The sequence below is a fragment of the Blastomyces gilchristii genome (genome assembly GCF_000003855.2).
Source record: "Blastomyces gilchristii SLH14081 genomic scaffold supercont1.11, whole genome shotgun sequence".
In the NCBI taxonomy this organism is placed as follows: domain Eukaryota; kingdom Fungi; phylum Ascomycota; class Eurotiomycetes; order Onygenales; family Ajellomycetaceae; genus Blastomyces; species Blastomyces gilchristii.
In genome coordinates, this window is record NW_003101672.1 from 1540876 (window position 1) to 1562921 (window position 22046).

The following is a 22046-nucleotide window of genomic DNA, read 5'->3' on the forward strand; positions in this document are numbered from 1 at the left end:
GGTTTTCAACCATCAGGGCCTATCCCTCGGAGCAAACCCTCGTCCTTGAGTAATTCTCGCTCAAAATCTGTACCTCCTTTCCCTGCAGAGCCCGGATTCAAGTCTCCCCCTTTGCCTGCCGTGCCTAATCACCATCGACCTAAAAGTTCCGCAGTGAAATCGTCAGCTTCCCAGAAGGATGATGATTTCCACGATCCACCCCCCATCCGGAGAACTTCCCCTACCCCTCGCACGTTTGGACACCGCTATGATTTTGGAGCATCGTTGTCAGCTGCAATGCAGCCTGGAAGCGCTGATCAGACCCGCCGTGGCAAACATGCTGACAAGACAACGTTTTCGCCCGACTCCATAGCTGGAAATCTTTCTGGCTCAATTATTCCAGACAAGTCCGCGAGGCGTGAACCCTTTGAGCCCCCCGCGGCAGCCTCTCCAGGAGTTTCTCAACTTCGTACATCCTCGCCTAGTCCGATGAGACATACCGACCTTGTGTCAGGACAACCTTCTCATCAGTCGCCACTGTACAAGGAACTCGTGGATAAGTACTGCTTCGTAGGTCTCCCAGAGCTCTCGCAGTAGAAAACTGCCCAGTGGATTGGTAGCTTTGAGACTGACATATATGAAACAACCAAGTATGGATCTTCCAAGACAGACTCACACGCAACAACCCATTTCTCTCGAAAATCACCTATCACCGCACCACGGGACAACGAAACCATGACAACTGATGCTCCTACCAGTGCGGAGTCTGCGTTGTCGCCGCCGTCGTCGCCTCAGGAAGCATCTGGTAATGAAAAGCAGCCATCTCCGTCGAAGCCAACCAATGACGATCAACGATCTCCAAGGCACATCTCACCCAGTCGATCCCCAGGGACCCCTGAACGGGCTTCTTCCTCCTCACCTAATCCACCTTGTCCGAATTGCTTTACTCTTCCATATCACCAGTCGATGCATATGACGTTATCTGAATCCCCCACTCAAACATTTATTCGAGGATAAATCCAGCAGCAGCGCCGGTCCGTTGTACGCTGTTTCCACCCGACTTCTAATTCCTCACGTGCACCACTCGTTGATTGATAGGAGGGTAAAAGGTGTAGCTACCTTTTCTTGAATCCTCTAGATCACGGATAGGGCCGCGGCTGTGATTGGATGAAGGAAAGGGAACGAAACGAAACGTAACGGAGTTGGCTGTTTATGTTTTTCTTCTACCCCCTTCATGACGGATGATTAAACTCTCCGTGCTATACTACTGTTATTAGCAGACCAACCTACCGTTTTCGGTATTACATTCCTATCACTGTTTGGAAAAAACTTGGACGGTGCCACTGAACATATGGAGAGGAGTTTTGCTTTGTGCGATTTAGTTGACGTCTTCATGTTTTTACGCCTTTCCCATGTCTCTTCCCATTTCCCATTTTTAATCTCTGTTTCTTTTTTTTTTTTTTTGGTTTCCACGGCCCTTGCTCTATCATGCGAGCCCCAATGATGAATGAGGGTAAAGGAGGGCTTGTCTTTTCTGTCCATGATGAGTTTTCTGGTAACTTACTGCACTTCCACTGACTTTTTGCGCTATTTTTTGTTTTTGTGTTCTTGGTTTCTTTCGTTTTGAATTCTGATGTATTACGATTTTCGAGCTTTTCTTCTACATTCTTGCTTGGCCCTGGATGAACTGCTGTTGCTTTTGTTCATCATTTTCTTGTCTTTTCTACTTCTTTTCTCCCCGGCTATGTTTCCTTCTTATTAACTGTGTCTCCTACTGTAACTTAATATGCGGGAGTTATGATTTTGTTGTAAGGAGTTTTGGCTGCATTTAATCTGGCGTTTTTTTTTCTTTTTTTCTTTTTCTTTTTGTTTTGTTTAATCTGGGGAATTATTATTTTTATGTCAGGCGTTGTTGGGCCCGGATCAAAAGTGTATTCCTCGCTTTTCCACCTCTCTCTCTCTTTATCTCTCTATTTTTCGAAAATCAAGCGGTTCGGGTATGGCGGTTTTCGTTCTTTCGTTGTTTTTTCATTACCTCTTTCCTAATCTATATATATATTTTAAATCATTGATGTCTTGGTTTTGTTCTTCGTCTCCCATAACTCTCTTCTTCTGCTCTCTTTCCGGATTCCTGTTCTCTCATGATCCTCAATTCTTTTCAGAGTGGTCTTTCCTGTTACCTCCTCTCCGCTCCAGCCGGTCAAGCCTTTAACTATTCATACCACTGACTTGTGATGAATGGATGACTGCTGAGATGATGGGGTTGAACTGTGGTTGATGGTGTACAGGGTAAATCAATGACATATGTTCGGTTCCTTCTTCTTTCCATTCATTCCTTCTTCTATGCCTCTGCTCTTCCCGGTGTATACGGAGTAGTCATCTCAATAGCTCCTCATCCATCTCACAAGTGCGATAGTATGAGAACGACGAGGTCCGCGCCAAGCCACTTGAAAAGCGGTGAGTGCGCGCCAAGACAGGCAGCCGGCAGAACCCCGCCAGCAAACCCTAGTTTCCACCCAGGCACCGCAGAGGAACAATAATCGGTGCAGAAAGAAGCGCTGGAAAGCAGCTCGCCTTAACCCGCTATCAACAGCGCCCTTCTTTGCTTTGGGAATCAGTTAATTGAGGATTTTTCCCGGCCCAACCACAACGCTTAGTCATCGGGCTTTTTTTTTTCCCTACGGAAACACGGGGCTTGCCGGTTGATTTGCTTTTGCTTTGCTTTATTTGTTTCTGGGTACTTTGGAAAAACTATTTAAGCCCGCATCCCCCCCACCTCCGGCTTTTCACTTTTTTTCCCTTGCCTTTCTTGCCTTTCTTGCCTTTCTCGCTTTAACACATTTTAAGAGAAAAAAAAAACAAGGACGCGTATTTTCGCCACACGCTATCACGTTATTCTCTTTTTTCTTTTTTTTTTTTATATAATTTTATTTTATCGAATATAATAAAAAAAAATAAACCATGACTGGACGTAAGTAAAATTATTTTTCTTTTTGATGACATTTGTTGTGGTTTTTTGCATCGTCATCGTCATCGACATCGGCCCCATCCATCCGTCGTTCGTCGCCAGAAGAGTTTGACGCCGGGGGAAGAAGGGAGGGAAGAGCCGTCGTCTTGGCACCGCCATGCCTATTCTGGCCCTTGCATGACGCCAAGCGCCTGTTGCGCTTGACTTGATGTCCCCCCACCAACACCACCCACCACCACGGACATTGGATCAGCTTCGAGAGATATTAAAAAAGAAAAAAAAAAGAAAAAAGTCTTCCACTGGTCCGGTGCTATATAAATGAACAACGATGAGAAGATGACGACCACAATGCTTGCTCCATCCATTCCAGAGACATGACACATACACCCCACCCCAGGCATCCTCCTACCCTACCCACCCTCTCCCCTATGCCATACACACATACATACAGAATATCTATCCTCTATTGCCATAAACAACCTCAACTAACCCAACTAACCCACCCAACAGGCGGAAAGGGCGGCAAGGGCCTCGGCAAGGGCGGCGCAAAGCGCCACCGCAAGATCCTCCGCGATAACATCCAGGGCATCACCAAGCCAGCCATCCGCCGTCTAGCCCGTCGTGGCGGCGTCAAGCGTATCTCTGCCAGTACGTCTACAGTCACACCCTTCCCTTCCCTTTCTTTTCCTTTCTTCTACCCCTTCACCTCCTCCCTCCCTTCCCTCCCTTCACGTTTTACGTGCCATACTGACTGTGGGTGTGAACACTAGTGATCTACGAGGAGACCCGCGGCGTGCTGAAATCGTTCCTTGAATCCGTCATCCGCGATGCGGTCACGTACACCGAGCACGCGAAGCGGAAGACGGTCACGTCGCTGGATGTCGTGTATGCGCTGAAGAGACAGGGGCGCACGCTCTATGGGTTTGGTGGATAGATGTTGGGGGGTTTCTTTTTTCTTTTTTCTGTCTTTTTTATGCTCGTGGATCGAAATCCTGGGCTGTGTGTGAAGGCCTTTGCATGCTGGTTTATTGTTTTGGGCTGGTTTTGGTTTTGGTTTTGGTTTTTGCTTGGGTGTTCTCTGATTTGATTTGATTTGATGGGTTGATTGGGAAGAGAAAGGGTTCTGGTACCCTTGTCGGTCAATTTGGCTCCCATCAATATACATGACCGTCCATCGTCGTCTTCGGACAGATCGATCAATGGGCTAGTTAAATGGGGAGGAGGGTGCTCATGACATTTTGATTCCTTTTTTGCCACTTTTTGACCTTTACTTGACAACCAAGTTATCAGTTGGCTGGATGGGGTTTGCTTAGGCTGGAAATTTTTGAGATTATTTGGGATTTTAGTTTAAGGGAAGGGAGGGAAAGTGAGAATTTATTTTACTGCCTTTACGTTTATTTATATTTTATTATTATTATTATTATTATTATTATTATTATTTTCCCTTCTGAAAACTGGGGGGGAGGGAAGAGTAGAAAGAAATCGAATTGGACGTTGTATTGATCCGGTAGCCAGCGTTGCTATATTTAGTTGCCCCGATGAGGTTATTTAGAACTCTATACCTAAACTGTCAGAGGGTATATAAGTGTGCATGCAACAAATCGAGGGGCAGGTCAAAGAATGAACAAATATAACAATTCAATTACACACGAAACCTGGCACATATGGCAAATGGAGGATTTATCTGGAGGGGAAGCGCCAAGACAAAGAGCTCGCAGTTGACCCCAGACGACGTCATTGGTTCCCCACTGAGCCCAGCCAAATCCGGATATATACTTGATACTTGCAGCATCCCTTAACCACTGCCCTGCACTCTTCGTCTGCAGTCGAGGAGAAACCATCCAATTTTCCCCTTTCATGATACTCATGTTCTTCTAATTCATCACAGTGCTCCTATTGCTTTGGGTTTCCAGAACAGTTCTCTAGAACTTTCTAGCTGGTTTCGAGCTCCGAGAGCTAGCTTCTCGCCTCGCAATCGGACACCTACATCCGTTCCGGGATAGCACACCAGCCCGAAGGGGGATAAAGAGGGACTACACTGAGGGAAATACACCTGGGGTGGAATTTTACGGGAAGCGATCGGATATAATTCACTGTTGTTTACGCCGTAACCCGCTTCTCATATATGAGCAATTGCAAACGAAGCAGGAGCTTGATATTCGGCGGTTTGATTTCATTCTAGTCTACTACTGCTACCCACTATGCCGAACGATCAAGATATTCCTTACGAAGCTTCAATTGTACGCCCCCCTTCTTTCCTCCTCTCACTCCCTCCTCCAGACCTAGAAAGTGAAATATTATACACAATCAAGACACAGAGCCTCACACATCCCCTGCCCCGGGAAAAATCTACGTAGGAACACTTCGAGCTCTACCACATCTACAATGACACCAGCAGCGATGATACGGCCTGCAGATACCGTCCAGACAGCGAGGATTGGAAAGCCGCTGTTCTGAAGGGCCCGGCGTTGCCGGCCCTTGGCCAGGGGATAGCAGGGGCCGCGGGTGCAGCTGTCTCGACTATCTCGACGTATCCGCTTAGTTTGATTGTTACGCGGTTGCAGTTACAGAGACAGTTGAGGGCGGTGAAGGAGAGGGATAGGGAGAGGAAAAGACGGAGTGAGAAGGGGAAGGGGAAAACGAAGAGTGAAGGTGTTGATATCGATGATGATGGAGATGGAGATGGAGATGAAGAGGAGTATAAAGGAATTATAGATGCTGCGAAGAAAATTTATGAGAATGAGGGCGGGTTGCGCGAGTTATATGCGGGGCTTACGCAGGCGACTGGAAAGGCCGTCATGGATTCATTTGTGTTCTTCCTTACTTATTCATTCTTGCGACAGAGGCGACTGCGCGCGAGGGGATTGAAGATGCATGGTAGCTTCCTGCCTGTGGTGGATGAGTTGGCTGTGGGATATTTGGCCGAGTCGTTTACCAAGTTGCTTACGATGCCGGTCTCGACTGTATTGACGAGAAAGCAGGTTGAGGGCCTGGTGTCAGCTTCATCATCAACAGAACCCGGGAAGAAGACGGCAAAAACACACACGTCTTCAACGAGTGATATAGTGTCCGCCATCATCACCGAAAAGGGTCTGCGTGGTCTCTGGGCTGGCTACTGCGCCTCCCTCATCCTCTCCCTAAACCCTTCCCTCACCTTCCTCCTCAACCAATTTTTCAAACTCTCCCTCCTCCCCCGCGACAAGCGCAGACGACCCCCTGCATCAGCCACATTCCTCTTCGCCGCCATCAGCAAGGCTATCGCCTCCTCCCTCACCTATCCATTCTCCATGGCAAAGACACGGGCCCAGGCCGCCACCGCCACAGCTACATCTGCACCTACTACACGCCCACCACCCACAATCCTCCACGCCATCTACAGCATCGCCCGCACCGAGGGCTTCGCCGCTCTCTACGCAGGACTCAGCGGGGACGTCCTCCGCGGCTTTTTCAGCCATGGCATCGCCATGCTCGCAAAGGACACGGTGTACAGGCTCGTGGTGCGTGCGTACTACCTCCTCCTTAGGATAGTGCGCCGGTATCCTTCCCCGGAGGAGTTATTGGCACGGGCGAGGGCGCGGGCTGAGGAAGTTGCGGTGGAGATGAGGGAAGGTGCTGGAGAGTTGGCGGCCAAGGCGGGCGAGAAGGCGGGTGATGTGAAGGGGGCTGTCGTTAAGGGGATGGCGGGAATGTCGGGGATCGGCAGTGGGAGGGCTGCGGGGATTATTGGCAAAGTGGCGGATGGGACGGCGGAGGTTAAGAGTAGGGTGGTGGAGGATGTGTATGAGGATTCGAATGCGACGGCGGAGATGGTGGGGGAATATGTAGAAGATGAGGCGGAGGAGTGGAGGAGCTTGTATCGGTGGTTTTGGGATAAGGGGAAATTGTGATTGTTCATTGGTTTTTTTTTTCTTTTTTCCTTTCCTTTGATTTTATTAATTTGGTATTTCGGAATCGATGTATTTTTCATGGTCGTTTTGAGTGGGGATTGTTGCAGGTATGGTATTCTAAGTTGCGAGCTGATGCTCATCCAGGGGTTATATTTATTAACTCTCCTTTCATCGCTTTTTATGTCACATTACTGATTATTATTTTGCAACACAACAAGAAAATAATGAGAAAAAGGAACAAAAACCGGTTTATTTCATGTATAAAAACAATGCCATCGCTTTAAGCACTCCGGTTCTGAATAGAAAACAATATCCACGCCGAAGTACGGAGTACTCTGTACAGATCCCGTAGCTACATAGAACCCGGGGATTTCTGTGGACGACGCCCGCACACTCCGCCCACTAGATAGAACCAATCAGACGTTCCAATAATTCATTACGGATACGTTGGCGTGAAATACTTGGTTACGTAATGCTACCCCAAGGTCACGGGATCATCCCTCGCCGGGCGACCGCCAAACCTCCCGATGTCCAGGCATGGCAACGCGGCTCCTGTCGCCTCCAACGCCTAATTCTCTCGAGGCTTCTCATTCACTTTCGTTTCGTCGGGCTGGTCCTGACATTCTTCCCATTTCCCATCCATTCCTTCAATTCCTCTATTCCCCGCGAGATATGGACCTCCGTGGAACCCCAGCCTCAAAGCCCGCCGCTGGTATCTCGAACTCCGCTGTTTGATATCTATATCCCACCCCACCCCACCCCACAACCACACTCACATTCACATTCAGATATTCCGCACCTTAACCGCCTTCCTACTCCCTAACAATTCCCTTACATTCCACCTACTGGATATATCACGGTATAGCTAGACGGCCATTGTTGCCTTCCGCACAAGGCCCACCGCTTCAACACCTTTCTCAACCCCAAAATACCCTAACTTACGCAATTATCGATATCAACTATGTCTCTCCTCCAAAACGAAGAGTACGCTTACCAGCCCCTTTTACCGCAATTAACTCTACCCGCTACCATCATCTACCGGGTAACTAACTACTTCCCCGCCTCTAGCTTTACCATCTGGCAGCTCCGCACCTCTTATCTCTCTGCAATTAAAGACGGCGTCGGTGACCGGCTAATAAACGTAAACTCCTCCATTCTCAACACCCCAGGCTTCCGTGCTGCAGGCTGGTCATCAGCCACTGGTGCCAATGCTTCCCAGATTAAACGCACCTACTCCCCTCCCATCCCCACCGCCACGGCTGTCGCGTCAGAGTATTTCCAGGCCAGTGCGCGGCAGAGCAGGAACTTCGGCGATGTAAATGGTGGTAGTGATGGACCCAATGATACTGCTGCGCCTGTGGGGCTTGGGTTTGGTATTGTCGAAGATGGTGACGATGAAGAGGGTGTGATGGTGACGGGCGGGAGGGAGAGTGTCAACACTATTAGACAGCGACAGCAGAAGAGGGCTGTGGGGAGGAAGGCGCGGAGAAGAGAGAGGTTGGATATGCATAAATCGCAACAGCAGCACCGCCAGGGTGAGGCTGAGGATGATGATAGTAGTGATCTCAGCGATGAGAGTGATGAGGAGATTGACGGGGTTCACAGGTATGGTTTAACTTGTTTTTGGAGATTAGCATAATATTTTCTTTCTTTTCTTTTCTTTTCTTTCTTTCTTTCTTTCTTTCTTTCTTTTTTTTTTTTTTTTTTTTTTTTTTTTTTCTCATATCTCGCTAACTACTTTGCAGTTCTGTACAGCAAATCAAGTTTACAAAAATGCCGGTCCGACGAACCCGTGCTGGTTCATCTCCGATACGGAGCCTGGATCGTCGTGATAATCCTGACGTTTTTGTAACATCGCCTTCATTAAGATCCGTCAACAAACAGCACCGGAGGGGCTCCCTTGGTGCGGTTGAAGCAGTAAAAGCTCGAGCTCGCAGAAACACGGCTACTAGTAGTGATATGTCATCAGATAACGAGGCAGATGGGGCCACTGCGAGGAGACGCCAGATTCATTTTTCTAACAATGAGGACGTGATCAATCCAAATGGCAAACCACCGAGCGAAAAGCTGGATGAAGAAGATGAGTTGGAGATAGGAAGCATTGATGACGCCATCAACGAGCATGACGAAGATTCAATTGCCGAGTCCGAAGGATCTGTCCTCTCATCTGAGTTCGGAGGCACTGCTGGTTCGGGATCGTTGTTGGATCGCGTTGGATCGTTAGATTCATCTTCTCCGATGATCCTCAATAAATTACCCATGACTCTTGAATCGCAGGGTACTTCGCCAAGGAAACAGAAACAAACAGCTACCTCAGCCGAGTTAAACGTGCTCCCACCGCCTCGGCCCATTAGCACTGTTGAGCCCATCAGCCTTTTGTCTACTGCACTCCGAGCGCGAAAGAAAGCGCCCGCCAACCCTTTGGAGAAATATGCGGGGTTATCGGGCAGAGGGTCCAATGCAACTCCATTATACATCAAATTCTTTATTCCGTCCTCCTCTCAGCCGGACGAAGCCTTAGATATGCCAATTGTGCGAGAATCAAAGGAGTTAGATCATCCCGGGCCCGTTACCGTTGCTGAAGCGATCGGGCTCGGTTTATGGAGATATATGGAAGAAGGCCTAAAGCCGCCCCTCGAGGGAGATATGCTCAATGTAAATCGGTGGAATCTTCGGATGATGGAAGATGGCGAAATTGACTATGATTTCCCATGTTTGGCTAGGGGCAGACCAATCATCGACTTTACCTCTAATAACAATCGCGCCCCTGCGGCCCGGGGCCGGTCGAGGAGCAAACCCTATGATGAATTTGCGCTTGTGAAAGCGACACCAACTGAATTCGCAGAGAATGAGAAGCAGTATCCCACCCCGAGAGCCGATGCTGTCGATGAGCCTGAAGTAACCCAGTCAATAATACAAGCCAACCAAGCCAATGCTAAAAACAGGATGTTCGGAAGGATCAATCCCATCCTAGGTCAGCCATTTTCATCTGCTTTGAATGATAGCACTCTCACCCCCGCTGACCGCCCCGCCGTACCTACATCACACGCGACACCCAGAATGGGCGTTACAAAGACTTTGAAAATCCGATATATTGACCTGGACGCAACGCAAACAACCTCAATGAACACATCTACAGACAGTTACATCGCCGAAATTTTAGATTCCGTCTGCAAAAAATGGGGCCTGGACAAGGGCCAATACCTCCTTAAAGTCATGGGCTCCAACACTGTCGCTCCACTAGACCGCACTGTCGAAGCCCTCGGCAGCATTACAGACCTAGACCTCGTCCGCCGCCGATTCGGTGCTGGTCCGCTCTCCAGTACGGGATCCCCAGGCAGCTCCTCACCCAACGCGCCGCTAATGGTCGAAAACACATCCCACGGCACCAGCTCCAAGAAGGGCAAAAAGGGAGCCAGCAACAACACTGGAAGTGGGCGCATGCTGCACCCCCTCGCGCACTCCCAAGATCTCCTAGGCGGCTACTACCGACGCTACAACGTAATCCGCAAACAATCCATGTCCTTCACTGCGTCGAACCAACGTGTGCTCGCGTTCGACATGGACTACATGCACATCATGCCAGCGGAGTCGGGCAAGACGCTCTTCGAATCGAACAGCAAGACGACGTCGATATCGTTCAATGACGTTGTGGGTTCGAAGATTAGCCGGCGGCATCCGAAGAGTTTCCGGGTAGTGGTGTTGAGGGGAAATGCGGCGAGCGAGCAGAAGCGGTATGACTTTGAGGCGAAGACTGCGGTGGAGGCGGTGGAGATTGTGGAGGAGATTAAGAAGAATATGTCGCAGTCTCGCGTGTGATTGCGATTGTGGATTTCTGGATTTCTTGTACCTTTTTCCTTGTTTTTTTTTTTTTTTTTTTTTTTTTTTTTTTCTCACTCTGGCGCTTGTGGTGTATAGGCATAGCTCTGTGATGGGTTAAAGGTCATGTATATACTTTGGGATTGAATTGGTCGTATTGTCTGGGAGCGTGAAAATGGACTCGATCATCATCATTCATGCTTTGGCTCTGGTTTTGCTGTCATTCAGGCCTTCCCACGACATTTCGTCTTTTATTCTTGGTGTTTTAGGTTCTTTCAGCAGGAAATAGGATATCAACAGGCAAAGCAGGGAAATCAAATGTAACATCCATCCCTTCGACTCAGTCAATTCAGGAGGATATCTTTCATGTGTCATTGATTCTGAATGAAAGAAAGAAAGAAAAAATAAAATAAAATAAAACAAGATGTGTTTGTATTTTATCTTATTCTGAGACATATCCGGGCCTCTCTGGCTTCGAGCATATTTAAAATGTATGTACAGTACATACACAGAGTGTAAGAAATGTATATGTACTGTACATACTAAAATCTGTAGTAGTAGGCCACACAATCTTTAAGTAGGAGTCTCTGTAGTGCAGAGAATTGGGCAATTTGGCTAATAGGATACTCCGTAGACATGAGGTTAGATCTCTATATATCCATGTCAGGAATTGGACAAGGGAAGTCTTTTGTAGCCAACTCTGGTTGTGGTACATCCATCCGCAGCCAGAATTGCCCGCCCGCCCAAGTACCGCCGCCGCCCAGAGCCAGCCCCGCCCAACACGCTAGCGGTGGCAACCCTGGGGCATAGTTACTGCGTACTTACGTACATACTATACTTGAACGTGGTGCTAAAGCAGTTGATTGTGGTGCTACTTTTCTGGACCCAACGTTCAAACTTTAGCGCTTCCCTCTAAAATACACTTCCACTACCCACGTTACATTACACATAATAATACATAGATCCTTACTAATACAGTCTGACTGTCCCCATCCCATCCCCATCTCAACCTTTAGGTTCTTATTAGTTGTAGAGATGTAGATTGGAGGGTTAAAACCTGGGATTAGTATTAGAAATAGTTAGAATGAGTTATAATCACAAGAAATATGAAGAATGTAGGTGTAGAGATGAGATGATGTGCTAGAGATGTCTAGTGCATGGTAGTTTTAATGGGGTGCTGCCATGGGTCCAGGTTAAAATTGGGTTGGAACCACACTGAGCTGTTTTTCCGGCCCGAGCTGGCAACCACGTTCAAGTGTTGTTGACACCCACGCTCAACTGTAACCAAACCCGGCAACGCCGAAACCGTCCAGCGTCAGTTCCCAGTCTCAAACCCACCAACCAAACCAAACCAACCAAACCAACCAACCAACCACCTCAAACCTGCTGCTGCTATGATCTATCCCACAACAACCTCTTCTGCCCCCTCTAATTGCTCCCCGCAGCTGCCATGCAGTTCTGACCTGTCTATCCTCCCCTCAGTCAGAGCCATTGCTGCATCCCGTTACGCCTGTTGACCTCTCCCCCTCACCCTAGGTTCGTCTCGCCCTCGGATCCGTCTTATTCCGGTCACTCACGGCCAAGTCAACCTCCCCCTCATCCATCCATCCCCTAATTATCTGCCAACCCCTGGTTCCTGAAGCTAAGAGATAGAGAATTCATACATTCGTCTGCACCGGAAAAAAGGCAGAGACACCAGACTCCCCCAGAATAAGGGCAAAAAGCGCAATTACACAGGAGCCCATGTGGATTAGCACGTCCAAGGAGGGAAAGGAACACCATCTTTCGACCTCCCCTCACTGACGTCTTATCCTCGTCATTGCTACTGTGCACGGAGACCTTGGTGAATAACCTCACAGGCTCCTATTTTGGTGGTCCATGCGGAGTCTAGGAAACTTGCTGAAGAAGAAGCGGACGAAGGACTCGCGCAACTCGAGGGACCTGGATCTGCCCGCTTCACCAGTAGCGGAATCGCCGTCTTCCCGCAAGAGTACTAGTATCAGCACAAACAATCCTGGCTCTCCAACAGCCATTACTACTTCACCACATCCTCCTCCTCTAAACCCCCTGGTCCAGCATCCTGCGGCTTCCAGTCTTGATTCCTCTCGGCCATACCCCGCTTCCTCCACCCGCACCGATAGTCTCAGTGCGCAGCCTGCCACTACAACCACCGCTCCCACAGCTACTACTACGACTACTGCCCCACGAGACGCAGCAGCAGAGGTAACCGCAGCGGCAGCGGCAGCCTCGTCGCTAGCACCAGCTGTTTCCTCTAGTCCTGTAAACACTTGCGCAACCTCCACCACTAGCAACAGCCAGCCTTCCCTACCCATGAACCCCATACCATCTTCCACGCCCTTTTACTCTAATATCGCGAGCGATCCCTCCCAATTTAAGCAACAGCAGCAGCAGCAACCTCACCACTATCAGAATGTTGCCAGCATCAAGAATATCATAAACCCGCCCAATCAAGACGAAGTGGAGTCATCACAGCAGAGAGTTGGCGATGGCCAACATGTACCATCACAGCAACAACCGCAACAACCGCAACAACCGCAACAGCACGAACAGCAGCAACAGTACGAACATCAGCAACAACAAAATGAACAGCAACGATCTGTCCAGTCTACACGACAAACCAAGGGGAAGTACTCACTAGATGATTTTACGCTACAGCGGACGTTGGGCACCGGCAGCTTCGGGCGTGTGCACCTGGTTCAATCGCGGCATAACCAACGATTCTATGCGATCAAGGTGCTCAAGAAGGCGCAGGTGGTGAAGATGAAGCAGGTCGAACACACGAATGATGAGCGGAAAATGTTGCAGCGGGTTAAGCATCCGTTTCTTATCACGCTATGGGGCACGTTTCAGGACGCGAAGAATCTCTATATGGTTATGGATTTTGTGGAGGGTGGGGAGTTGTTTAGTTTACTGAGGAAGTCACAGGTATGGCGAGATCTTCTATGCAGCATTTGAATCTCCATAATATCATTTTTTGTTTTGCTTTCTTTTTCTTATTCTTTTTCCTTTTGTCACTAAATTCGCCATTTGGTTCAATTAGCGCTTCCCAAACCCCGTTGCAAAATTCTATGCTGCCGAAGTTACGCTGGCGTTGGAATATCTGCACGACCATCACATCGTATACCGAGACTTGAAGCCGGAGAACCTACTTCTCGACAGACACGGCCATTTGAAAATAACGGATTTTGGATTCGCGAAGGAAGTTAGGGATATTACATGGACATTGTGTGGCACGCCTGATTATCTTGCACCGGAGGTGGTGTCGTCGAAGGGATACAATATGTCTGTCGACTGGTAAGTTATATACACCTACCTACCTTTCATTTCTGACCTGTTCCCTCCGATTATTCTCTCCCGCCCTAAACCGCCAAACTAAATTAAACCAATTTACCTGACTGGAAAAGTAGGTGGTCCCTCGGCATCCTAATCTTCGAAATGCTCTGCGGTTTCACTCCGTTTTGGGATGGCGGCTCCCCTATGAGAATCTACGAAAACATCCTCAAATGCCGCGTCAAGTACCCGCCTTATATGCATCCAGACGCCCAGGATCTCCTCTCCCAGCTGATTACGCCAGATCTAACTGTGCGACTTGGAAACTTGCACGGGGGCTCGCAAGACGTGAAGAACCATCCATGGTTTGCAGAGGTGACGTGGGATCGATTGGCGAGGAAAGATATTGATGCCCCGTACATACCGCCTGTGAAAGGTGGGCAGGGCGATGCGAGCCAGTTTGATAGGTATCCCGAGGAAACGGAGGCGTATGGAGGTGGCGGCGATGATCCGTATGTTTCTTCTTTCTATCCTCAATTTTCCTACTTTATTTCTCGCCTACCTGTGTGACTATCTGCCCGTCTCTGTGCTCTGAAATATGCGTTCTCATGTCAAAGAAAAGGAAGAGAATATTGTCTTCGCTAACTTAATACCAAATTGATTTAGATATGGTCATTATTTCGTGGACTTTTAAGTTTTGCGGAGGAATCGACTAACGAAGTATGGAAACGGAACAGAAACGAAAAAAAAAGAGACGACAGAAAGGAAAGCAAAAAAGGATAGATCACCTCTGTTTAAGTGTCAAAAATTACGCTGCCTATCTACTCCTCTTATATTGGTTTGCTATCTATGCAACAGAAAATAACGGGGAAAAGTGTCTTCTTTCTACATACTATCTTCTTCGCCACGTTCGTCCTCCAACTTCTTCTTCTTCTAATTTATTTGCATTCTTATCTGCATTTGGATGGGGTTTCCTCTTCTTATTCTTCTTCATCTTCATCTTCATCTTCATCTTCATCTTCATCTTCATCTTCATCTTCATCTTCATCTTCATCATCTTCATCTTCATCTTTCATCATCTTCATCTTCTTCATCTTCATCTTCATCATCTTATTCTTTTGCCATTTTATTCTTTTGGACAATATTGTCTAGCTGTTTTAGTTCTTAGGGCACCCCCTTTCTGGTGTCCACTTCCTGTATCCATGACCCTTCTTGGCTTGTTGTTTTTACTTCTTCTTTCTTATCTTCTTATTGCTATTAACTTATCTAAGTTAGCAGGGGTTTTCTTTTTTTCTCCCTTCTTGGCTTGTTGTTTTTATTTCTTCTTTTATCTTCTTACTGCTATTAACTTATCTAAGTTAGGTTAGCACCTACTTCTCTATATTACATAAGTTTCTCTTGCTTTCTTTCTTTCGTTCTTTTCTTTTCATCCTTTCTCTCTTTCCCCTCGCCCCCTCGGTATGGTTAACTGGAAATTTTATTATAGTTATATTCTGATTAATCAGCTTCCAGGGCACCGTTTTTATCACATTTTTATTTTTGTTTTTCTGCACTCCGTTCGTTGTCCCTTTCCTTGTTTGGTCAAAATAGGATGGGCATATGCGGTATAAGGAGGGCCTGGTGTGTTTTTATATAACTATATGAGGTTCATTTGGAGAAATGAGGGCAATGTTTTGAATGACATGATGCAAAAGTAGCAGTCAGGGATAAAGAATATCTGATTCGACACTTGACACTGACACTGGGATAACCTCTCTTGCCTGATTCTGGTCATATTGTAATATAAGAAAATATTATCTGTTGTCTTTCTTTTGTTGCCTTCTGTTGACGGAAGAAGAATTGTTCCTTTTCTCATTTACAGTATAAACTTAGTCGTATGCCTGGTCCATTTTTCCCCCCCCTAAACGTTCCTATCCTATTTTCCTATCATTCATCGAACATATCCCAATACCCCAAGTACGTCGGTGCTGTCTCGTTTAGTTGCGTTTCTACAACTATGCATTTTCCAATAGAAAAAAGCAGGCTTAAAAAAGGAAAGGGAACGGAACTGAAAACGGGATAGACACAGTACACTATAAATACAGAGAGATTATCACGAAGAAAAAAAAGTGAAAAGAAAAGAAAACCAACCCCCCTCCGGGAAGAATTTAGGAGGGGAGGACAAATGCAAGGGGGATATAAGTGACGTATTCTCTATCGTTCCCAGCCAAAGCAAAAATCAACTCAGAATGGCGAAAATAGATGGAAAGGTCTGTCCAGCTCATGGCTCTCACATAACTGTACCGGCGGGCCGTGATGGATCGAAACAATCATATACTATCCTCTTATCCCAATCTCATTCCATCCATCCATCCATCCATCCATCAAGCTAAATCATGCCAGTCAATTCCAATCCAAATCCACCTTCCACCAACCACTCCACCCTCCCCGCTCAAACAATCTCAAAACTAAAAGATACCGCCGCTCCCATCCCCGCTCCCGCCAAACGACGAGCTACCGCCAACGCCGCCCATCTTCTGTTCCTGGTTCACGCGCGCCCCATAGGCACGGCTCGTGGCGTTCCATAGCTGGATGTATTTCTCCATGCAGGCGGTGAGGCAGGTTTGTTCCTTGGAGGAGAGGCTGGAGCCTGGGGATGGGATGCATTTTTCGAAGCAGTTTTCGTTTACTTTCTGGATTTTGGGAGTTAGGTTAGGGCTTGGGTTTGGAGTGTTTTTTTTATTAAAAATTTTCTTTTTGAGGGGATCGGGTATTTTTGGAGAGGGCTGTGGAGGGAGTGAAAGGGGGAGAGAAGAGAGAGAGGGAACTATTATTACGTACGGTTATGAGGGAACGGGCGTTGTTAACGGCAGCCTCTTGTTGGACCTGGGTTATTATTGCGGATTTGACGTCGGCGGAGGTTTGCGGGGAGGCAGAGCCGGTTTGCGAGAAGGGGTTTGATAGGGACATTTTTGGATTGGGTGGCTGTGGCTGTAAATGCAGTAATCATGCGGAGAGGTTCTGACTTGGGGGAATTGGTGAGGTAGTTGTGATAATTGAAGGCTTCTTTATTCTCTTGAATCTTAGTTGTTCTGGTGCTACTGAGCTTTTTGATATATCGGCGCGGCGAGGGAAAGACTCGGCCGCAGCCTGCTTACCTCATCGTCACATGACTGGCTCTCGCGGCCTAGACGAGAAGTGGACAGATTGATCTTCAACGTCGTCAACATTGAGCGAATACACTGCGTACAATAGCTGCAAGAGCTGCTACAACCTCAGCCAACAGTCGCTGTATATTCCTTGCCTATATCCCCTACATTTTCTGCCTGCAGGGACGCAAGGAAACTTGAGCGGGATCCTTTACACGCTCAATGCGTTCTTTCCAAGCTAGCCACCCATTCTGATCCCCAGCCTGTTCTACGCTTTGCCAGACACGGGCATAAAACTCGCTGATGTCCTGGTGACACGACACTCCTTGATGACCTTCCTTTCTGGCAGTCGTCGCATTTACCCAGCTTTAATTTCTCCTGCGCGTCTTGAATTGCCCCTCAGTCAGCTACGACCGGCGTCTACTGACCCCCGCATCCTCCGCCTCTGCCCTCTGCACCCGAACCTCCGCTCTGAAGCAAGGAACCATGCTGTTACAAGCGCTCCCTTGCCTTTGGCTATGGGTGTTGGGCCTATGCCTGGGTCTGTCCCATGCCTCTGATGATCCTCATGATTTCGAGGACCATGCCGACGTTAAACGAGTTCCTGTATGTTGCTTTCACAAACGCCGCGTCGTATTGTTTTGTCGATTCAATCACTAATCATTGACTATTTCTTTCACTTGCGCTTCTAGATGATCCCCTACAGTATATCTCAAGTACGTTAAAAAACAACAGTCTGAGCTTCCATAGTGGCTATGGACGCGAATTGACGTAATACACCCCCCGGTAGCCGTATATAGATACCGAGTCGGAAAGCCGTTGGTTCGATTATGGTGGTGATACCGTCATTCGCACGGATCAGTATGTTTTGTTCTCTCCGCTTTGACTCTACATTCCCAGCCAAGTTGTTATACCTACTTATCCTTGCCAATTAGATATATTCGTCTTACTCCGGATCGACCATCGCGACAAGGCTGGCTATTCTCTCGCGTTCCGTTAACCGCGACTAATTGGCAGGTCGGTGCCGTTTCTTCCGCGGCGCAATGAATAACCAGAGGGAAAGTGCTAAATGTAGGTCTTGATATAGGTCGAAGTCGAATTTAGCATCCACGGCGAAGGAAACCTTCATGGAGATGGTATGGCGATATGGCTCACCAAACAACGCTCAGCTAAGGGCCCTGTATTTGGCTCCATAGACAAGTTCGAAGGATTGGGTATCTTCTTTGACACGTATAAGAATAATCGCCCATCCGTTGCGTTTCCCTATGTTATGGCTATGCTGGGCGATGGTCAGACATCGTATGACCAGGCACATGACGGCAAAGCCAATGAGCTTGCTGGATGCTCGGTAAGTTGCACCTTCGAGTACTAACTCTTATCTATTTCAATGCCCAATACTCCAGCTAATGTCAAAATGAACCAGGCTCGAGGACTTCGTGGCGCATCCGTCGCTACAAAGGCCCGTATAACCTACTTCCAAGACAAGTTCCTCGCCCTCGACCTGCAATACAAATCGGACCATTCCTGGACCCCTTGCTTCACCGTTGAAGCGACCGAGCAACAATCTATAAACATACCCACTGTCGCCTACCTCGGTATGTCCGCCGAGACCGGCGAACTCAGCGACAACCATGACATCATATCTATCAGCACCTACTCGCTATATGACAAGGCGCCGGAAGACAAACAGACTGGCTCCCGCGGTGCTGGTAGGAAGGCTACTCAAAAGTCAAAGACTGGGAAGGGAAGCGCTTATAGTAGGAGTGGTGATGATGGTACTGGTGCCGGGGGATGGTTTTGGTTTTTCTTTAAGATCATCATGTTCCTATTCCTTATTCTGGCGGCATATATTGGTTTCACGGCTTTTAGAGCCAGTCAAAGACGGAGGTTTTGATATCGATATTTCCGTTGTGATGAATGATAGTCGAGGTTGTCATTTTCTTTCCCCCTTCCTCACCCTAAATTCTTATTCTTCCGTCCTAAATTGTTTCTTATGTGTATTCTCTCAGGGTTCCTTGCGTTTGCTGGTTGTAGCATTGTTTCTGCATGCATCATATATACCTTGATTTTCTGACGGCTCGAGCTTCGCCGGTTTTTACTACCTTTGCTCTTTCTTTCTTTCTTTCTTTCTTTCTTTCTTTTTTTTTTTTTTTTCACTTTCCACCTCCTAAACAATCTCCCTTTGCACCATTTCTTTTCCCAGCACTTGGATAAACGAGAAGGGTTGACTTACTCATTATCAAAAGCGCAATTCGAAGATGAAAACCAAGGAAAGAAAGAAGAAAGGATCGAAATAAATCTTGTGACCAGGTCCAAATTCCTGATTTAATTCCCTTCTGTTCCAAAGGGCGATTAGGTCATCTCAGATGTCTTCAGAATGCTTTAGTGGTTGTGTGATTAGCCCTGGAAACTCAACTCATCTCTGCAACGCCAGGGGCATGCACAAGATAATCCGCCCGCCTAGTGTCCCCTGTTAGCAAAAAGCCCTATTAGCGGTGACCTAAGTCAGGAAGGTTCTGAACTCTGCCTCAAGTTACCCCGCCTCAAATCGACAGGGAGCAGATGTCGTCTCTCCGCGTGGGCTCAGTAGAAGTAATATCTAAACTTACCCCATCAGCACGTATCCTTTCAAATAAGCACCCTTTACGCCAACCTCGCCTGCCCGGTCATCTTACCGGTGGAATGGTTTGATGCGTTTATTTAAGCTGGATGGAGTGATAATTCTTGGTGACGAGTAAATAGAAACAAGATGATGATCTGATAAGATATGAATTTGTGTGTTGTATTTTCGGTACTGGTAATACATAAATATATTTCAATATCATGTGAGCTAGTTTGAAGAGCCAACCTTGTCCCAACATCAACCGACGAACTAGTTTCACTTTCGCTCAGAATCGCCGAAGACTGATATGGATGTTCTGATCAGCCCAAGTGATGATAATCTACGGCTCTTATCGCATTTACGTCCCTGCGGCACCCGAGACATGACATCACTTGCTCTCTTGCTATATCCCGACAATCTTATTTTCGGTCTCTAGGAGATAAACGGTGCTCAGATGATATAGAAACCGCCCTGGCTCTAGCGGCAACGCTCACGGGACATTACACGATTTTGGCGGTAAAAAAGGGGAAAGAATGGAAAACGAATATTCCACCGCCCAACGAAGCAAATTTCGCTTCAAATCCAAACACCGCGCCTCGCGCTCCAGATCAAAATCAGAAACGCCACACGATGATGGCAGCGATGGTACTAAATCACAATCATCATCCCACCCGCGCCGCTATCGCCGTCGACATCATCGCCACCGGCCCTCTAAACGCCACAAGTCTTCCAATACCCCCCCTCCAACGTATGAAGAGCCTCCTGAACTGTCTCCCGACGCTGCATTCCGTGAATCCCTCTTCGACGCCTTAGCTGACGATGAAGGCGCGGCATACTGGGAGTCGGTATATGGCCAGCCGATTCATACCTACGCCCGTCCGGATTTGGGTGGTGAGCTAGAGCAGATGACAGATGAGGAATATGCGGCATATGTGCGTGCGCGCATGTGGGAAAAGACCCATGAGGCGGTTTTTGAGGAGAGGGAGCGAAGGAAGAAGGAGCGGGAGAGGCAAAGGGATGATAATAGGCGGACGCAAGGGGGGAGCGAACGCGAGTCGTTTGAGAGGATGATTGGGGAGAGTTTACGGAGGGGCCAGGAGAGGAAGATGAAGAAGCGTACGGCGGATGTTTGGTTGGATATCTGGAGAAGGTATTTGGATACTTGGGAGGATTTGAATGCGCGAGCTCGTGCTGCGGCGTCGAAAGCAGCAACAGCATCATCGTCGTCGACTTCGAAGGATACCGGCCCTTCAGTTGACAAAATGAACGAAAAACTTCGAAATCTCATTTTTTGGCCTGTTGAATCGGGTAAGCGAAGAGATATTACTCCCGGGGCCGTGGAGACGTTTATGCGGAACGCGCCTATTCCCACCCCGGCGGACACCCCTGCCTCTGGTTTAGAGCAGCGAGGAAAGCTTCAGTCCCACCCATCTGACCTTCTTACTGTTTTGAAAATTGAACGGGTCAGATGGCATCCGGATAAAATGCAACATCGATATGGAGCACTTGGGATGGAGGATCAGCTCATAAAGGGCGCCACAGAGGTTTTCCAAATACTAGATCGTATGTGGGTGGAGGAGCGCGAGCTGCGGGATAGGGGATGATGGATTCATAGGATGATGGGTTCATGATATATTCTACGATTTTCTTCCACGCGTGGGATTCAATTTTGGGAGTTCATTTCTGAAACTCATTCTACAGCCCCTTGTTGACACAATATTGCTGATCATGACCAGATATTGGTCAGATAAAGGCGGCAGATTGGAGATTTTGGAAGTGCTGGCGGCAATATGCGGGGACACTCACCCCTGCCGTTCTGGTAGCTAACCTGTCGAGGCATTTGGAACTGGCATCTCTTGCTTCGTTATGTCACCTTGGCACTCTAAATAGGCAAACATTTTCGAGGACAACACCACGGCTAAGGTGGACATGACATCCGGAGATTTCTTTTGTTCAGACAACATGGAAAAAATCCTATGAGTAGCCTTATTGTGGAGATATAGCCAACCTACATCTCAATACTACTACACTAAACTCAACCCCAGCCGCGAAATTCAATTCTCGTCTTGAAAATATCCGGTCGCCCAAGACAAACTAACTTCGTACCTTAGCTTCGGTCATATCATGGGAGTTCTAAGTGACAGAAGCTTAGCTTTTTTTCTTCGTACCTGTGGGGACCGGCCGATGACATAAAATAAGCGAATGCCACGAGGCCGTATGACAGAGGCATGGATGCCACTGGATGGTTGCGCTTTGGAGTCTGCACTCCTGTTAAATGGGGCCATACTAGCGCGAGATCCCCTTTTCTAAAATAGTAGCTAAATCAAGAGGACGTCATCGCCAAAAATCTATTTTTAGAGAAAGTCGATACG

At 47.8% G+C, this 22046-nt stretch overlaps 8 protein-coding genes across 8 annotated transcripts in view; 7 read left to right on the top strand and 1 right to left on the bottom strand.

The window, feature by feature from the left end:
• BDBG_05657 (protein phosphatase regulatory subunit Gac1) overlaps positions 1-2298 on the top strand; it is a gene marked incomplete at its 5' end in the record, with an annotated part of 3812 nt that extends 1514 nt beyond the window's left edge. The window contains 2 exons of the mRNA XM_031722257.1: positions 17-549; positions 631-2298. Coding sequence (XP_031579095.1) covers positions 17-549; positions 631-996 — 899 coding nt within the window. The 3' untranslated portion in view covers positions 997-2298. The remainder of the gene's footprint in view (positions 1-16; positions 550-630) is intronic.
• Positions 2299-2928: 630 nt separating this feature from the next.
• On the top strand, positions 2929-3881 carry BDBG_05658 (histone H4; the record flags this gene model as incomplete). Its single annotated transcript, XM_031722258.1, has 2 exons — positions 2929-3595; positions 3718-3881. Exons 1-2 carry the CDS (start codon positions 3322-3324, stop codon positions 3879-3881), a joined length of 438 nt encoding a protein of 145 aa, XP_031579096.1. The 5' UTR covers positions 2929-3321.
• A 1267-nt stretch (positions 3882-5148) lies between these two features.
• On the top strand, positions 5149-6834 carry BDBG_05659 (mitochondrial carrier protein; the record flags this gene model as incomplete). Its single annotated transcript, XM_002624105.1, has 2 exons — positions 5149-5187; positions 5305-6834. 2 exons carry the CDS (start codon positions 5149-5151, stop codon positions 6832-6834), a joined length of 1569 nt encoding a protein of 522 aa, XP_002624151.1.
• Positions 6835-7299: 465 nt separating this feature from the next.
• BDBG_05660 (stress activated MAP kinase interacting protein) lies at positions 7300-10706 on the top strand. The gene is made up of 3 exons (XM_002624106.2): positions 7300-7818; positions 7903-8439; positions 8580-10706. The coding sequence occupies exons 1-3, from the start codon at positions 7796-7798 to the stop codon at positions 10651-10653; spliced, it is 2634 nt and encodes an 877-aa protein (XP_002624152.1). The 5' UTR covers positions 7300-7795; the 3' UTR covers positions 10654-10706.
• Positions 10707-11995: 1289 nt separating this feature from the next.
• Positions 11996-14961, top strand: BDBG_05661 (AGC/PKA protein kinase). Its single transcript, XM_031722259.1, has 4 exons — positions 11996-13599; positions 13715-13968; positions 14082-14456; positions 14611-14961. Exons 1-4 carry the CDS (start codon positions 12532-12534, stop codon positions 14636-14638), a joined length of 1725 nt encoding a protein of 574 aa, XP_031579097.1. The 5' UTR covers positions 11996-12531; the 3' UTR covers positions 14639-14961.
• Positions 14962-15496: 535 nt separating this feature from the next.
• Positions 15497-17035, bottom strand: BDBG_05662 (mitochondrial intermembrane space translocase subunit Tim). The gene is made up of 2 exons (XM_002624108.2): positions 16765-17035; positions 15497-16616 (listed from the first exon to the last, which is right to left on the bottom strand). The coding sequence occupies exons 1-2, from the start codon at positions 16891-16893 to the stop codon at positions 16392-16394; spliced, it is 354 nt and encodes a 117-aa protein (XP_002624154.1). The 5' UTR covers positions 16894-17035; the 3' UTR covers positions 15497-16391.
• On the top strand, positions 16916-19913 carry BDBG_05663 (lectin, mannose-binding 2). Its single transcript, XM_031722260.1, has 6 exons — positions 16916-17678; positions 17765-17788; positions 17863-17933; positions 18008-18089; positions 18160-18420; positions 18496-19913. The coding sequence occupies exons 1-6, from the start codon at positions 17559-17561 to the stop codon at positions 18964-18966; spliced, it is 1029 nt and encodes a 342-aa protein (XP_031579098.1). The 5' UTR covers positions 16916-17558; the 3' UTR covers positions 18967-19913.
• Positions 19914-20207: 294 nt separating this feature from the next.
• On the top strand, positions 20208-21278 carry BDBG_05664 (uncharacterized protein; the record flags this gene model as incomplete). The annotated part of the gene is made up of 1 exon (XM_002624110.2): positions 20208-21278. One exon carries the CDS (start codon positions 20208-20210, stop codon positions 21276-21278), a length of 1071 nt encoding a protein of 356 aa, XP_002624156.1.
• Between the last annotated feature and the right edge of the window lie 768 nt (positions 21279-22046).

Coding starts and splice junctions, on each gene's coding strand:
- BDBG_05660 (XM_002624106.2), top strand. CDS start 7,796: ATGTCTCTCCTCCAAAACGAAGA. Junction 7,819..7,902: donor TCTCTCCTCCAAAACGAAGA/GTACGCTTACCA, acceptor CCCCGCCTCTAG/CTTTACCATCTGGCAGCTCC. Junction 8,440..8,579: donor GAGATTGACGGGGTTCACAG/GTATGGTTTAAC, acceptor ACTACTTTGCAG/TTCTGTACAGCAAATCAAGT.
- BDBG_05662 (XM_002624108.2), bottom strand. CDS start 16,893: ATGTCCCTATCAAACCCCTTCTCGCAAACCGGCTCTGCCTCCCCGCAA. Junction 16,617..16,764: donor ACGCCCGTTCCCTCATAACC/GTACGTAATAAT, acceptor CCCAAAATCCAG/AAAGTAAACGAAAACTGCTT.
- BDBG_05663 (XM_031722260.1), top strand. CDS start 17,559: ATGCTGTTACAAGCGCTCCCTTGCCTTTGGCTATGGGTGTTGGGCCTA. Junction 17,789..17,862: donor TCCCCTACAGTATATCTCAA/GTACGTTAAAAA, acceptor ACCCCCCGGTAG/CCGTATATAGATACCGAGTC. Junction 18,090..18,159: donor TAACCGCGACTAATTGGCAG/GTCGGTGCCGTT, acceptor GTCTTGATATAG/GTCGAAGTCGAATTTAGCAT.
- BDBG_05661 (XM_031722259.1), top strand. CDS start 12,532: ATGCGGAGTCTAGGAAACTTGCTGAAGAAGAAGCGGACGAAGGACTCG. Junction 13,600..13,714: donor GTTTACTGAGGAAGTCACAG/GTATGGCGAGAT, acceptor TGGTTCAATTAG/CGCTTCCCAAACCCCGTTGC. Junction 14,457..14,610: donor GGAGGTGGCGGCGATGATCC/GTATGTTTCTTC, acceptor AAATTGATTTAG/ATATGGTCATTATTTCGTGG.